This window comes from Phycodurus eques, chromosome 11 (assembly GCF_024500275.1).
Source record: "Phycodurus eques isolate BA_2022a chromosome 11, UOR_Pequ_1.1, whole genome shotgun sequence".
NCBI lineage: Eukaryota > Metazoa > Chordata > Actinopteri > Syngnathiformes > Syngnathidae > Phycodurus > Phycodurus eques.
The window spans coordinates 28,338,740-28,354,024 of NC_084535.1; the positions used below are offsets into that span (position 1 = coordinate 28,338,740).

General features: G+C 46.6%; 1 protein-coding gene across 1 annotated transcript in view; it reads left to right on the forward strand.

Moving 5' to 3' along the window:
* The window catches only part of piezo1 (piezo type mechanosensitive ion channel component 1 (Er blood group)), a 190,040-nt gene that overhangs the window by 63,503 nt on the left and 111,252 nt on the right, over positions 1–15,285 (forward strand). Inside the window, 2 exon segments of the mRNA XM_061691070.1 lie at positions 7,374–7,446; positions 14,450–14,553. Of these exon segments, the coding sequence (XP_061547054.1) occupies positions 7,374–7,446; positions 14,450–14,553 (177 nt within the window).

The window sequence follows — 15,285 nt, forward strand, 5'->3', positions numbered from 1 at the left end:
AAATCAATTGGATCCTACGCAATGGGATCAACAGACGAAAGAGGAGAACGCTTTATAGAATTTGCTGAACAATAAGGCTTATAGTTTATCAATTCATTCTTTAACAAGAAATGGAACAGAAAGTGGACATGGATAAGCCCCAAAGGTAACACTAGCATCATAGACTACTTCTTGTCCAACGACAAAGGTATATTTACGGATTGTACTGCCCTAAACAAATTTGACATTGGAAGTGACCTCAAATTCGTTCGGGTGAAAGTCCAAATAAACTGCCAATTTGAACAAAAGAAATTTCTGAAGAGCAAGTTTACCAATCTAATCTTAATTCAAGAAAGAAGCGACGAGTTTCAAATATGTTTGGCTAATCGCTCAAAAGCTCTTGTAACGCTGGAAGACAGATTTGTCAACACACAACGAGGAAATTGTAAACGGCATCGTTCAAACATAAAGTAGCGCCATCAACGAGAAAGACGACAGCATCCAGAATATCTAAAGCTACTTTAGAATTCATGAAAAAGCGACGAGAAATGAAGAAAAGGGGAAGCATTATCAACAAAAGTGATTATGTTGAATTGTGCAAGACGATTCGGAAAAAGCCGAGAAGAATTGAGAACTTCCAACGTTCGGCTTGTTCAGAAAACGCTTGAAGCTGGACATGGAATAAAAAACATTAAATGCGCACAAGAAGAAGATTTTTTTAAAATAGCAGATGGAACGATATGTCACAGGCGCCAAGAAATCATACGAGACTAACCTATACAGTGACCCTCAATGCATGATTACAGGAACGCTAGAAGCAGACCCAGTTCCATGTATCCCGAATGAAGAGGCTGAAAACGCTATTAATTCACTTAAGGCTGGAAAGGCTTGTGGTCTGGATACAATTTCGGTTGAAATGCTGAAAGCAGGAGGCAACTAACTTCAGAAGATCCTTGTTAAACAGTGGATGGAAAATAGCTGAAATATGTAGTCTCTCCAGCGTGTCCTGGGTCGTCCCCGGGGTCTCCTCCTGGTGAGACGTTCCCGGAACACCTCACCAGGGAGGCGTCCAGGAGGCATCCGAATCAGATGCCCCAGCTACCTCATCTGGCTTCTCTCGATGTGGAGGAACAGCGGCTCTACTCTGAGATCCTCCCGGATGACAGAGCTTCTCCCCCTCTCTCTAAGGGAGAGCCCGGACACCCTGCGGAGGACACACATTTCGGCCCCCTGGATCTTGTTCTTTCGGTCAAGACCCACAGCTTGTGACCATAGGTGAGGGCAGGAACATAGATCGACCGGTAAATTGAGAGCTTCGCCTTGCGGCTTAGGTTCTTCTTTACCACAACGGACCGATACAAAGTCTGCATCATTGCGGACGCTGCACCGATCCGCCTGTCGATCTCCCGTTCCATTCTTCCCTCCCTCGTGAACAAGACCCCAAGATACTTGAACTCCTCCACTTGGGGCAGGATCTCATCCCCGACCTGGCGAGGGCACGCCACGCTTTTCCGACTGAGGGCCATGGTCTCAGATTTGGAGGGAGCTGATTCTCATCCCAGCCGCTTCACACTCTGCTGCGAACTGCTCCAGTGAGATCACGGATTGATGAAGCCATAAGAACCACATCATCAGTTGCAATACTGAGGCCACCAAACCGGACCCCCTCTTCGCCTTGAAATTCTGTCCATAAAAGGTATGAGCAGAATTGGTGACAAATGGCAGCCTTAACAGAGTCCAGCCCTCACCGGAAACGACCACCTCCCCAGTCTGCCAATCCAGAGGCACTGTCCACGCGATGTTGCTGAGGCGTGTCAACCAGGACAGCCCCACAACATCCAGAGCCTTTAGGAACTCCGGGCGAATCTCGTCCACCCCCGGGGAGGAGCTTTTTAACCACCTCGGTGACCTCAACCCCAGCGATAGGAGAGCCCGCCTCAGAGAACCCTCATGGGAAGGCGGTGGAATGTCTGTGGAATTGAGTAGGTCTTCGAAGTATTCTCCCCACCGGCTCACAACGTTTCGAGTCGAGGTCAGCAGCGCTCCATCCCTACTATACACAGTGTTGATGGTGCACTGCTTCCCCCTCCTGAGACGCCGGATGGTGGACCAGAATTTCCTCAAAGCCGTCCGGAAGTCTTTCTCCATGGCCTCACCGAACTCCTCCCATGCCCGAGTTTTTGCTTCAGCGACCACCAAAGCTGCATTCCGCTTGGCCAGCCGGTACCCATCAGCTGCCTCAGGAGTCCCACAGGCTAAAAAGGCCCGATAGGACTCCTTCAGCTTGACGGCATCCCTCACCGTTGGTGTCCACCAACGGGTTTGGGGATTGCCGCCACGACAGGCACCAACCACCTTACGGCCACAGCTCCGGTCGACTGCCTCAGCAATGGAGGCACGGAACATGGTCCACTCGGACTCAATGTCCCCCGCCTCCCCCGGAACATGAGCAAAGTTCTGTCGGAGGTGGGAGTTGAAACTCCTTCTGACGGGATTCCGCCAGACATTCCCAGCAGACCCTCACAATACGTTTGGGCCTGCCACATCGGACCGGCATCTTCCCCCACCATCGGAGCCAACTCACCACCAGTTGGTGATCAGTTGACAGCTGCGCCCCTCTCTTTACCAGAGTGTCCAAGACATGCGGCCGCTAGTCGGATGACACGACCCCAAAGTCGATCATCGAACGGCGACCTAGGGTGTCTTGGTGCCAAGAGCACGTGTGGGGACACCCTTATGCTTGAACATGGTGTTCGTTATGGACAATCCGTGATGAGCACAGAAGTCCAATAACAGAACACCGCTCGGGTTCTGATCGGGGGGACCGTTCCTCCCAATCACGCCCTTCCAGGTCTCACTGTCATTGACCACGTGAGCATTGAAGTCCCACAGCAGAAAGATGGAATTCCCAGCGGGAGCGCTCTCCAGCACCCCCTCCAAGGACTCCAAAAAGGGTGGGTACTCTGAACTCCTGTTTGGTGCATAGGCACAAACAACAGTCAGGACCCGTCCCCCCACCCGAAGGCGGAGGCAGGCTACCCTCTCGTGCACCAGGGTGAACCCCAACATACAGGCGCCGAGCCGGGGAGCAATAAGTATACCCACACCTGCTCGGCGCCTCTCACCGTGGGCAACTCCAGAGTGGAAGAGAGTCCAAGCCTCTCGAGAGGACTGGTACCAGAGCCCAAGCTGTGCATGGAGGCGAGTCCGACTATATCTTGTCGGAACTTCTCGACCTTACACACCAGCTCGGGCTCCTTCACTGCTAGAGAGGTGACAGCCAGCTTTTGTAGCTGGGGATCGGATCGCCAAGGTCCCCGCCTTCGGCCACCGCCCAGCTCGCACTGCACTCGACCCCTATGGCCCCTCCCACAGGTGGTGAGCCCATGGGAAGGGGGACCCACGTTACCCTTTCGGGCTTTGCCCGGCCGGGCCCCATGGGTGCAGGCCCGGCCACCAGGCGCTCACCATCGAGCCCCACCTCCGGGCCTTGTTCCAGAGGGGGGCCCCGGTGACCCGCGTCCGGGCAAGGGAAACCTGAAACCATATATTGTACTCGTCATAGGGGTTTTTGGAGCCGTGCTTTGGTCCCTCACCTAGGACTTGTTTCCCATGGGTGACCCTGGCAAGGGCATAAAGCCCCAGACAACTTAGCTCCTGGGATCATTGGGACACACAAACCCCTCCACCACGATAAAGTGACGGCTCTAGGAGGTGTTAACTTGTTAAATTATTTTGAAAGTTTGGTTAATCTAATGAATTTTGCCAAATGCTGCCAGATCTCGTCCGATTTCAGAAGCCAAGCAGGGTTGGTCCTGGTTGGTACTTGGATGGGAGATAGCCTAGGAATACCAGGTGCTGGGGTTGGGCAGTAGGCCAATCACCTGCTCCCGTAAAAAACTACAGATTACAGAAACCGCAATTGCGGCCTAATGTGCCTCATGGCATTGAGACCTCTATGAATTACAAATGGTGATGACTTTGGGTGCAAATTTAAAAAAAGAGCCAAATACATTGGGTATACAGGAGCTGTTTGTCTTTTGTCAAAGTTGTAAAGGTGCAAAAAAATTCACAGCCTGAAACAACAGTCAATTAATAAACCTGCTCGTGAGTGAGTGTAAGGACCCGTAAGTGACCAGAAGGTCGTGCCGGTGGCTTAAAAATATAACGTGCGTTGCAGGAGTGACTTGTACCAGTTGTCACGTTATAATTCTTAAACTGATGGAAAATCAAAGGCACAAAACTTCAATTATACAACCATAGTGGTGACGTTTAAGGAAAACGAGTGAAAATGGAATGCTTTAAAATGAGTAAACAGCAATAACTTGCGGTAGCGTGTAAGCACAGTAGCTCCAGTTAGCGGCTATGCTATTTAGCTGGGAGCCAGCAAGGAGGCGTTGTGAACATTGTTATTGACGCTATCTGTCAGTGCGGTTGTTAGGCTAGGCATGACAGCTAGCTGAAGAGTGACCGGAGGGAAGCGGACACAAAAAGCTTTGAGCAGCACCGAGCAGCACAAACAGCACACGGCGGTGCGGCAGACACAAGGAACATGTTTATTAGTTCAGGGGTAACAAAACGATCTTTTGAACACGAGGACTTACCACGTGTTCGTTAGCTACAGAAGCTGGCTCTACGGACGTGGAATGTAACCTTTCTGGCAGGGAAGGAGCCCGAGCTGGTGTGTGAGGTAGAGAAATTCCGACTAGATATAGACAGTCTCGCCTCCACACGGCTTGGGCTCTGGTACCAGTCCTCTTGAGAGGGGTTGGATTCTCTTCCACTCTGGAGTTGCCCACAGTGAGAGGCATTGAGAAGGTGTGGGGATATTTATTGCCCCCTGGCTCGGCGCCTGTACATTGGGGTTCACCCCAGTGGACGAGAGGGTAGCCTCCCTCCGCCTTCGGTTGGGGGACGGGTCCTGCCTGTTGTTTGTGCCTATGCACCAAATATCTGCTGGGGGACTTCAATGCTCACGTGGGCAACGACAGTGAGACCTGGAAAGGCGTGATTGGATCGAACGCCCCCCCCCCCCCCCCAATCAGAACCCGATTGGTGTTCTGTTATTGGACTTCTGTGCTCACCACGGATGGTCCATAATGAACACAATGTTCAAGCATAAGGGTGTCCACACCTGTTTTATTTACCTTGTGGATTTGAACAGCTCTATTATACACTACGTTGGTGTATATTCACCCGCAAGAAGTTGGGAGAGGGGGAGACGCGGACAGTTAGACTCGGCACAGCCTACGTCTTATCGAAGCGATTGCAGAGTGTCGCTTCAAAATACAAAGCACCATGGCAACATCTGCAAAGGCCAAATGCCAACTTAAAAATAAAAGCCCCACCAGTGGACATCAATGCATTGTTAGGCTTTTGCCTGGGAATATTCTCATTCACCCAGGCCATTTCCCTCTCAGAGGATTGAATCGATCACAATTGGACAAGCAGAATAGTCCGTTTGAGATCGATTCAATGTCCTGAAAATTATTATGGCTTTTATTTTGAAGTGTCTCTGTAGCTCTTCAAGGCTTCCAGCACGAGCTATGCTGCTGCGGGCATCGGCCAGCTGTCGCCGATAGCAGCCCAGCCGCCAGACCGACACTGGATGCTGTCCTTACCGCGGTTTATATTACCAACATATACTGTTTCCATCAACATCAACACAACACCATTCCGAAATCATGTTCAATCGCTACTTTAATACGCAATGGTTTGCGTTGTCGTTGATTAAATGGTATGGCTCTAGCTTGCGGGCATTGGCAGCTAGCAGCTAGCTACCCAAATGTTCAGTTCAGTAGTTGTTCAGTTCGATAGCCCGCGGAGTTCTTTTCCTGAGGCAGTTTAATAGGCGAAAATGAATCTGCACACTTACCTTTGATGCTACTTGCATATCTGATGTTGACCAATACTGTCCACTCATCTGCTTGAGAAGCATCTGCACCATTTGCACAATTGACATTGTCCCAGATTATCGCACTACTAGTCACTTTAAACTGCACACATTTCTTGAATTCACCGTGCCATTTGGACAATGGTCACTGTACCAGACTATTGTTCTATTAGTCATTTGAAACTGCTCTAATTGCTAGAGGACTTGGCATCATTTTGCACAATTGTAAAAAAATGTATATATATTTGTACCGGCATTACATTACTGGTAAACCTTTATTGCTCAGTGTGTGTTTTTATGTTTTTATGTCTCGAAAGTATTCTCTGTCAATTATTGTACTATAGCAGATCCAACTACTGGAGACAAATTCCTTGTGTGTTTTTGACATACTTGGCAAACTTGATTCTGATTCTGAAGAAATGTGCTCGTTTTCTGTCGCTGACGTCAGCAGGCTCACGCAGGGTTCGACCTGGGCACATGTGGGCACATCAAAATTTGGCTGAAAAATCAAAGATGCCATCAGAAAACAATCCTTAAATTACTACTGGGTCTGTTTTGGAGGGAATTTATTTTCTGCAGATGTCGTTTTTCAGTCCAGAACTATGGAATAATTGTCAGTGTTCACAGCATTAGAGAGGTCCTTTATGGGTACTGCTATTGTGTGTTGTCATCCAACAGAATTATTGTGGGAAACTGCGGTACTGTTATACTATGGAAAGTGGCCTTGATAAAACTGATGCTGATTTAACTTCATGTTTTATTGCACAACCTTTTGAGGTACTGCAATCAGACGAATATACTCAATAAGGCTTCTGCACCTTTTTGAAGCCTGTCTTCTGCAGACTGCATGTTGCATCTCCTTTCAAATATCTTCAAACAGGATTTAGATCAGGCCAGCCTTAGCCATTCTGGAGCGTTTTAGCTGGGTTTTTTCTTCTTGGTGTACTTCACTTTTGTTTTGTAAATATAGAGCTGATGTGACGTGCCCAAAAGCTGCATTTTGGTAAATTACAGCCTCATTTATTTATTTCAGGAATGTTTTGTTTTGTTTGTTTCTTAACGGAAGGTAACCAATAGTTTTATTCACTTGTGTGTATGGGGTTGTTGTTTTAACAGCTTCGACGTTATGGTGCAAAGAACAAAATCTCTGTTTTCAGACAGTCTTTCCGTGTGTGTGTATCAAGCCTAACAATATCGTTTGAGTTCCCCAATTTTTATGCAGGCATTTGTTTTCAGTGTACTGTTCACTTCACTTTTGACTTTTGGTCACTACCACCACATGTAATGAACCAAACCTGTGTGAGCAAATCGTAAAGGGTATACAGAGTGTAATCAAAAAAGGAGAATAATTCCATTGTGGTTTCAGTATGCTTGATCAAAGAATTGTCAATATCGAACCAATTTTTTTCCATATTTCGCAAAAATAAAGGAATTTGCCTCACTTGTACCAATACTTTTGGTGGGGAGTGTGTAGGTAATGTTTTTTTTTCGTCTGTCTCAGCTCATGGTCCTGTGTGTGGGAACAGAGCACAGTCGGGAAGAAACTGTTGCTGAAGAAGGTCCACCACAACTTGGTATGTATTTTAATTTACCCTGACAAGGCAAGTAACTCCCGTGTAGTGGAAATGGTGATTTTGTGTGACACTAAAACCCATTTTCCACCGTCTCAGTCATGTATTAACGTGTTGGCATGGTCCCAGGTATTGCCATCCTTAACGAGTTTTAACAAGGGTGCCCCTCTACCTATCAAACCTCAGCAATTTAAGGCAGAAGGTACTGCTTAAGTACTTAATTACTGTAATTAAATTACTTTTGTAACTGCTTACTTTATGTCTCTCTCCCTCCGTTTCTGTCAACTTCTTACAACCTTATTCTGACCCCTATTGTACCAATGCCACTCCCCTGGGGTTCTTATCCCCTTGGACATATTTTGCAAAACAGTAATCCCCTGCTATATTGCAGTTAAATTATTGTGGATTCAGTGCATCGTGGATTTTATTATTTTTTTTTATAGGTTAATGTAGTGCAGTTACTCACCTGCACATCTCTAATAGTTAGCTTTACTGGGTATATGATTTTAATGTGCCAGCTATGACTCACATAAGGTCAACTGGGTTCTTATTCTTAGCAGAAAAAGGAAACCTTACCTAGTAATCTCATGGCATACCTTTGGTAAGTCACCAAATTGCTGGAGGATACAAAGAACATGACTAGAAAACCACAAGCCACTGTCAGAGTTTCATGAAATAAATTCACAAATACCAACCTATAGCTAATACGACGGGAACAAATGCAAGTAAGGAGCAACATTTAGCTTTTTTGACAAGTACAGTACTGTACTTACAAAATATCACCGCAATAAATTCCTGGTTCCCATAATGCTTTTCGCTGACTATATTGCCAGGACTGTCAGTGTGAAGAACGGTACCAGTGCTGAAGGCAGGGAATTGCGCTTTCAGTGTTCACACGAGTGTTCATTTTGTTGACGAAACATTTTCATCATAGTTATAGTCAACAACCTTTTTTCTGACTAAAACGAGACAAAGACTACGTAAGAATATATTTTCAAAGCTGTTGGATCACAATATTTCTGGTTTGAGCTACCAAAATAATGACGCGCGGCAAAACTTTGAACATTTGCTGGAAAAAACTGACGCCTGGTCCGGTTCGCTCGAACGTGACAAGCCCAAAAGTAAGGTATCCTCCTTCGCAACCCCACAAGGGGTCACTAACAAAGAACTACTTCACATGCTATCCTTGAGATCATCTGCAGCTTGGCAAATAATGCGAAGCAAGACCCACGGCAGCCCGAGCCCCTGCTTGGAGGCCACGTCCCGAGCTCGGCCAACCCGCCGTGATGGTCTGTTCTGACTCCGACGTCTGTGTGCATTCGGCTGATTCTCTATTTAGCAATGGCAAGCGTCCCGTCCAACAGAACGTGGGCAAGCACATAACCGACCACTGCGATGACCAGGTGACACCCGTTACTAAAATCAAAATTCGCGGACCAAAACCCCGTTCGACAATCCGACCTCGACAATCTCCGACCATGCACTGTGACTCACTGAATGACTCCAGCTACCTGTCAAACAAAAAAGACAAGCAGCCATTTCGGCATCTTCTAGATAAACTCACCGTTAATGACACATCAGGGAAATTTTACTTGACAACAACACTTGAACATACGTTCCAATATGACAGACTCGTGGATACTGCAGCAGACATCACTGTCATGTCCGAGGACGTGTTTGACCCACTCTGTGACACAGTACAACAAGACAGCCGTACACTCAACCTTCAACACTGTGAAATGACAATTCGCTCCCTTGCTTTGGTGAACACCGACTTAAGCTCGCGACTGTGGTTGCACTGGACAATAGGGCCACATTCCATAATTCATCCTGTGTTTGTGTGACCTGTCAAGTGAGTACCTTTGCTCATTGGACAAGATCTGTTACATCGTTTCAGGCCATTAATATATTATACGAGGCGCGAGATTTCTGCACAGGTGCGCCGGCCCCTGAAGCGGCCAGAACACAATAGAGAATCCTCCCAGTGCTGCGCTCTGAGTCTCCTGGATGCGCCGCCTCTGCCAAACGCATGGCTTCAACAGCATAGGACATGTGGGCATCGTCTCTTATCAGAGACCTCAGACTTCCTGTACACTTGTTCTGTACACCTTGCAAAGCGCACCTCGGTGCCATCTTTTTGGTTCACTTCTCAGCCGCTCGTGACTCCTCGCAGCGAGGGGGGGTCACACAAGACTCCGCCCACGATGCATTATGCATCGTGGGCGGAGGACAAAGGATGGTCAACACGGTGAGACTGGACCGGGCAAGCAAGCCCAGTCTCCGTGACAGCATCCCTGCTACGCCAAGTCCGCCAACGCTGACGCTCAACCAAGACACAGGTGAAACCAAACGCGCTGCTCCGCCGCAAACCACTAACATAACGACCAAAATAAAAGACATCCACGCGCCCCCATCGGGGACGTCTGTAGCCTTACTACTATCGATAGACAACTTCGGGAATTGCCGTCCAAAATCCAAACTACCCGACAACGCATGGCTAAAAAAATGGTCAATTCCTGGTTGCTAAGCAATCTGTTAAAAGTAGCCATTTTAGTTGTCAACATTTGCTGAATAATTTAAACCAAAATAGGCAGGCCATAACCACACTGTCGTCCTAACGGTTTATACTCACACACAGATTGCTGACATGTTGATAAACGACAGGCTATGTGAAATCGCGCCCTTTCTAGACAATTTTGCAAAAGATAGAATTCTCCCACATTTGGGACCCCTCAGCTCTACTAAAATCACCATGGCCCTGACAGGCCCCACCGATCCAGCCCATCTCAGGTCTTTCCTTACAAGCTCCATCCACAGCTCTGCATGCCAATCCTGAGTTCCAAAGAAAAAACCTTCTTGTCGCTGGCGCAATCAAAGATGCCCTCAAAGATGCCATGTTGCATAGTGAGGATGCCATTTGGTACCACCTACCATTCAGCAGTTACGACAGCCAAATTGTGATTTCTAAGTTTTGGCCCTGAAATGCTGGAACAAATTAAATTTGAAGGAACTCATTAGTGTTATTTTCTCGTTGTATTTTTCAGTTGTAGTTGTGTGTTTCATTAAATATACCATCAAATTCCACTTGTGGTCGTATTTTGTGTGTGTTCTGAATTTAAGTAAACTTTTGTAACCGAGGACTCAAAATGTCATAGACTGTCGCAACCTCCAGATTCTGAGACTGATTAAAAAGGTTTGCCGTCATTTCGTCTAAAGTTAAACTTGAAAAATTTGACGTGGTGGCCTTTTCGAGAAATTAGTTAATGAAATCAAAACGACGATAAACCGGAAGTAACACAAACGTCGATCCCGGCTTATTACTTTATCCTAAATTAATTACAATTCTTATTTCATACATAAACGCTACACAGGCATGGGCAAAACATGCAAAACTCCACAAAGGTAAGGCCGGATTCAATCCCGAGACCTCAGAACTGCGAAACACAATTGTGCTAAGCAGTCGTCCTCCATGCCGCCCGGACGCGCACAGCTTTTCAGACCAGCGAGGGAGGGTGAAAAAGAAGAGAAGAAGCTATCTTATCATCGTCCTTGGCAAAAAGCACATTCCAGAGAGAAGGGGAGAGATAGAGAGAAAGAGGGGGGGATGGGGAATGGGGAATAATGGCGTCCTTTTCATAACAAATCTGAATTCGGGGTGGTTAGGTACACCTTACCCGAATCTAAATGAGCAGCCTGTGCAGGACATCCATCCATCCATTTTCCGAGCCGCTTATCCTCACGGGCGTGCTGGAGCCCATCCCAGCTATCTTCGGGCAGGAGGCGGTGTACACCCTGAACTGGTTGCCAGCCATTCGCAGGGCACATATAAACAAACAACCATTTGCACTCACATTCACACCTATGGGCAATTTAGAGTCTTCAATTCACCTACCATGCATGTTTTTGGGATGTGGGATGAAACCGGAGTACCCGGAGAAAACCCACGCAGGCATGGGGAGACCATGCGAACTCCACACAGGCGGGGCCTGGGTTTGAACCCCGGTCCTTAGAACTGTGAGGCAGACGCTCTAACCAGTCGTCCACCGTGCCCTGTGCAATACAAACCAGGCACTGGCATGCACTACCACAGTTCCTCTCTGGGTACTCTGTCATTGGCTTTCTCTAGATCCACCAAGACACAATGTAACTCCTTCTGACCTTCTCTGTACTTTTCCATCAACATCCTCAAGGCAAATAATGCATCTGTGGTACTCTTTCTCGGCATGAAATCATACTGTTGCTCGCAAATACTCACTTCTGTCCTGAGTCCAGCCTCCACTACTCTTTCCCATAACTTCATTGTGTGGCTCAACAACTTTATTCCTCTGTAGTTCCCACAGCTCTACACATGACCCTTGTTCTTAAAAATGGGCACCAGTACACTTTTCCTCCATTCCTCAGGCATCTTCTCACCCGCTAGAATTCTGTTAAACAAGCTGGTCAAAAACTCCACAGCCACCTCTCCGAGATGCTTCCATACCTCCACAGGAATGCCATCAGGACCAACTGCTTTTCCACTTTTTCATCCTCTTTAAATCATTGCCACTTCCTGGTCCACCATACTTGCCTCTTCTACTCTCGCTTCTCTCTCATTTTCCTCATTCATCAACTCCTCAAAGTATTCTTTCCATCTGTTCAGTACACTACTGACACCAGTCAACACATTTCCATCTCTATCCTTAATCACCCTAACCTGCTGCACATCCTTCCCATCTCTGTCCCTCTGTCTGGTCAACCTGTATAGATGCTTTTCTCCTTCTTTAGTGTCCAACCTGGCATACATGTCATCATATGCCCTTTGTTTGGGCTTTTCCACCTCTACCTTTGCCCTACGTCGCATCTCAATGTATTCCTTTCGCCTCTCCTCGGTCCTCTCTGTCACCGACGGCAATGCCGTAAGGGTAGATCCCAAAAAAAAGGTCAGAACAATTTTAATTCAATGACCGAGCATGTGATGGCGAGACATACGAAACTAAAAAGGACTCACCACCAGAGAGAATCAAAAAACAGATAACGCAGGGAGACACGACAAAAGGTCCGTGTGGTATAATCATATAGAACCTAACTTTTGACAGCGGTCAGAACGGCGGCAAACACGGGGCAAAACGAGTGAAGGTGCGTCATCGATGTCAACGCCCACCTTTGCTCACCCAGACACTGCAACACAAAGAAAAACAATTTGAAACACAGGGCCATGACACTCTCAGTATCCCACTTCTTCTTAGCTAACCTCTTTCCTTGTATGATTTCCTGAACTTTGAGGTTCCACCACCAAGTCTCCTTCTCTCCTTTCCTGCCAGAAGATACACCAAGTACTGTCCTGCCTGCCTCTTTGATCAGTTTGGCTGCAGTGGTCCAGTCTTCTGCAAACTCCTCCTGTCCACCGAGAGCCTGTCTTACCTCTTCCGAAAAAGCCGCACAACACTCTTCCTTTCTCATCTTCTACCAAATCGTTCTCTGATCTGCCTTTGTCTTCTTAATCTTCCTCCCCACCACCAGAGACCTCTTACACACCACCATCCTATGCTGTCGAGCCACACTCTCCTCTACTACTACCTTGCAGTCAGTTACCTGCTTCAGATTACATTGTCTGCACAAGATATAATCCACCTGGGTTCCTCTACCTCTGCTCTTGTAGGTCACCCTATGTTCCTGCCTCTTCTGTTAAAAAAAAAAAAAAAAAAAATGCACCACAGCCATTTCCATCCGTTTTGCAAAGTCTACCACCATCTGTCGCGCAACGTTCCTTTCCTGGATGCCGTGCTCACCCATCACTTCTTCATCACCCCCGTTTCCTTCACCGACATCTCCATTACAATCTACACCAATCACGACTCTCTCTCTGTCTGGGATGAACAGAACTACTTCGTCGAGCTCCTTCCAGAATTTCTAATTCACTTCTAGGTCACATCCTACCCGTGGGACATAGCCACTAATCACATTACACATAACACCCTCAATTTCAAGTTTCAGCCTCATTGCTCGATCTGATACTCTTTTCACCTCCAAGACATTCTTAGCTCACTCTTCTTTTAAAATAACCCCTACTCCATTTCTCTTCCCATCTACACCATGGTAAAATAGTTTAAACCCTGGCCCAAAACTTCTAGCCTGATTGCCTTTCCACCTGCTGTCCTGGACACACAATATATCAACCTTTGTCCTCATCATCATGTCAACCAACTCCTGAGATTTTCCTGTCACAGTCCCAACATTCAAAGCCCCCAAATTGAATTCTAAGCTTTGTGCTTTCCTCTTCTCTTTTTGCCTAAAAGCCCGCTTTCTACCTCTCCCTCATCTTCGACCCACAGTTGCTGAATTTCTACTGGCGCCCTGCAGGTTAACAGTGCCGGGGGCGGACGTTGTTAACCTGGGCCACGACCGATCGGGTATGGAATTCCTGAGACGAACTCTCATATTTGTTTGGTAAAGTTTTAAGACGGATGCCCTTCCTGACGCAACCCTCTGCATTTATCTGGGCTTGGGACCGGCCTACAGTTTGTACTGATATACCTAATAGTTTGGTATAATATATGCAAAAAATGATTTTCTTTTTTGTTTTCAAATTTCTTTTATTGCATTGGGTTTTCTGAAAGGTAACCTCTGCAATAAAAGAGCGATTATTGGACTGCAAAAGTTAAGTACTGTAATTAAATGATTTTTGTGGCTTCTTACTTTATGTCTCTATCCCTCCCTGTCTGACAACTTTATACAACTTTCTTGTGACCCCTATTGTCCCAATTCCACCTGTTTCTTATCCCCTTGTACATATTCTTCAATACTCAACACAACCTTATTTAAGTCGCACTTTCACAACAGACACAGCTGTACTAAAGTGCTGATCACAAAACATATGATAATAAAATACTAATACAATCAAAACTAGCCAAACAAAATACTAGTTAGCTTAGTTGATAGGTGCTTTAATATGGAATGCATTATATCTCCATTATGGTGAAGTAGTGTTTTATGATGATCCAAACTGACAGCTGTATTTCTTTGACAGGTTTTGGTCTTGCAACTGGTGGTCAACCGACTGAAAGCCAATTTTTAATGCTGGGAAAGATGGTCATGCAGCAGAGTTATGTCTGTGCTCTGATAGCAATGATGGTAATTATTGGAATCAACCAATGTACTAAATGTATTAATAGAATACTCTATAATGAATGCCATAATGGATATACAGTGCTGCTTGAAAGTTTGTGAACACTCATGACATAGTCACTCTTTTTGTAAAAAAAAAACATTAAACTAACCTTGTTAAACATACATACAAATCCCAATTTGTAAAGCATACCTTCCAAATAGTAGACACACAAACAAAAAGAGATATATTTTCATAATTTAATCCAACAAACATGTTTTTTTTCCCCCGGCAAAAACTGACAATTGTACGTGTGCAAAAGTAGGGGGAAAGGATGCCGTCAAGCTGAAGAACGAGTCCTATCGGGCCTTTTTGGCCTGTGGGACTCCAGAGGCAGTTGATGCGTACCGGCTGGCCAAGCGGAATGCAGCTTTGGTGGTCGCTGAGGCAAAAACCAAACCGTGGGAGGAGTTTGGTGAGGCCATGGTAAACGACTTCTGGACAGTTTCAAATAAATTCTGGTCCACCATCCGACGTCTCAGGAAGGGGAAGCAGTGCGCCAGCAACACTGTGTATGGTGGGGATGGGCCGCTTCTGACCACAATTTGGGACATAGTGAGTCGGTGGGCCGCATACTTCTACTGGCATGCCTTCCCAGGACGAAGCAGAGTCTGGGGAGTCTGAGGCGGGTCCCCCTATCTCTGGGGTTGAAGTCACTGAGGTAGTTAAAAAGCTCCCCGGTGGCAAGGCCCCAGTGG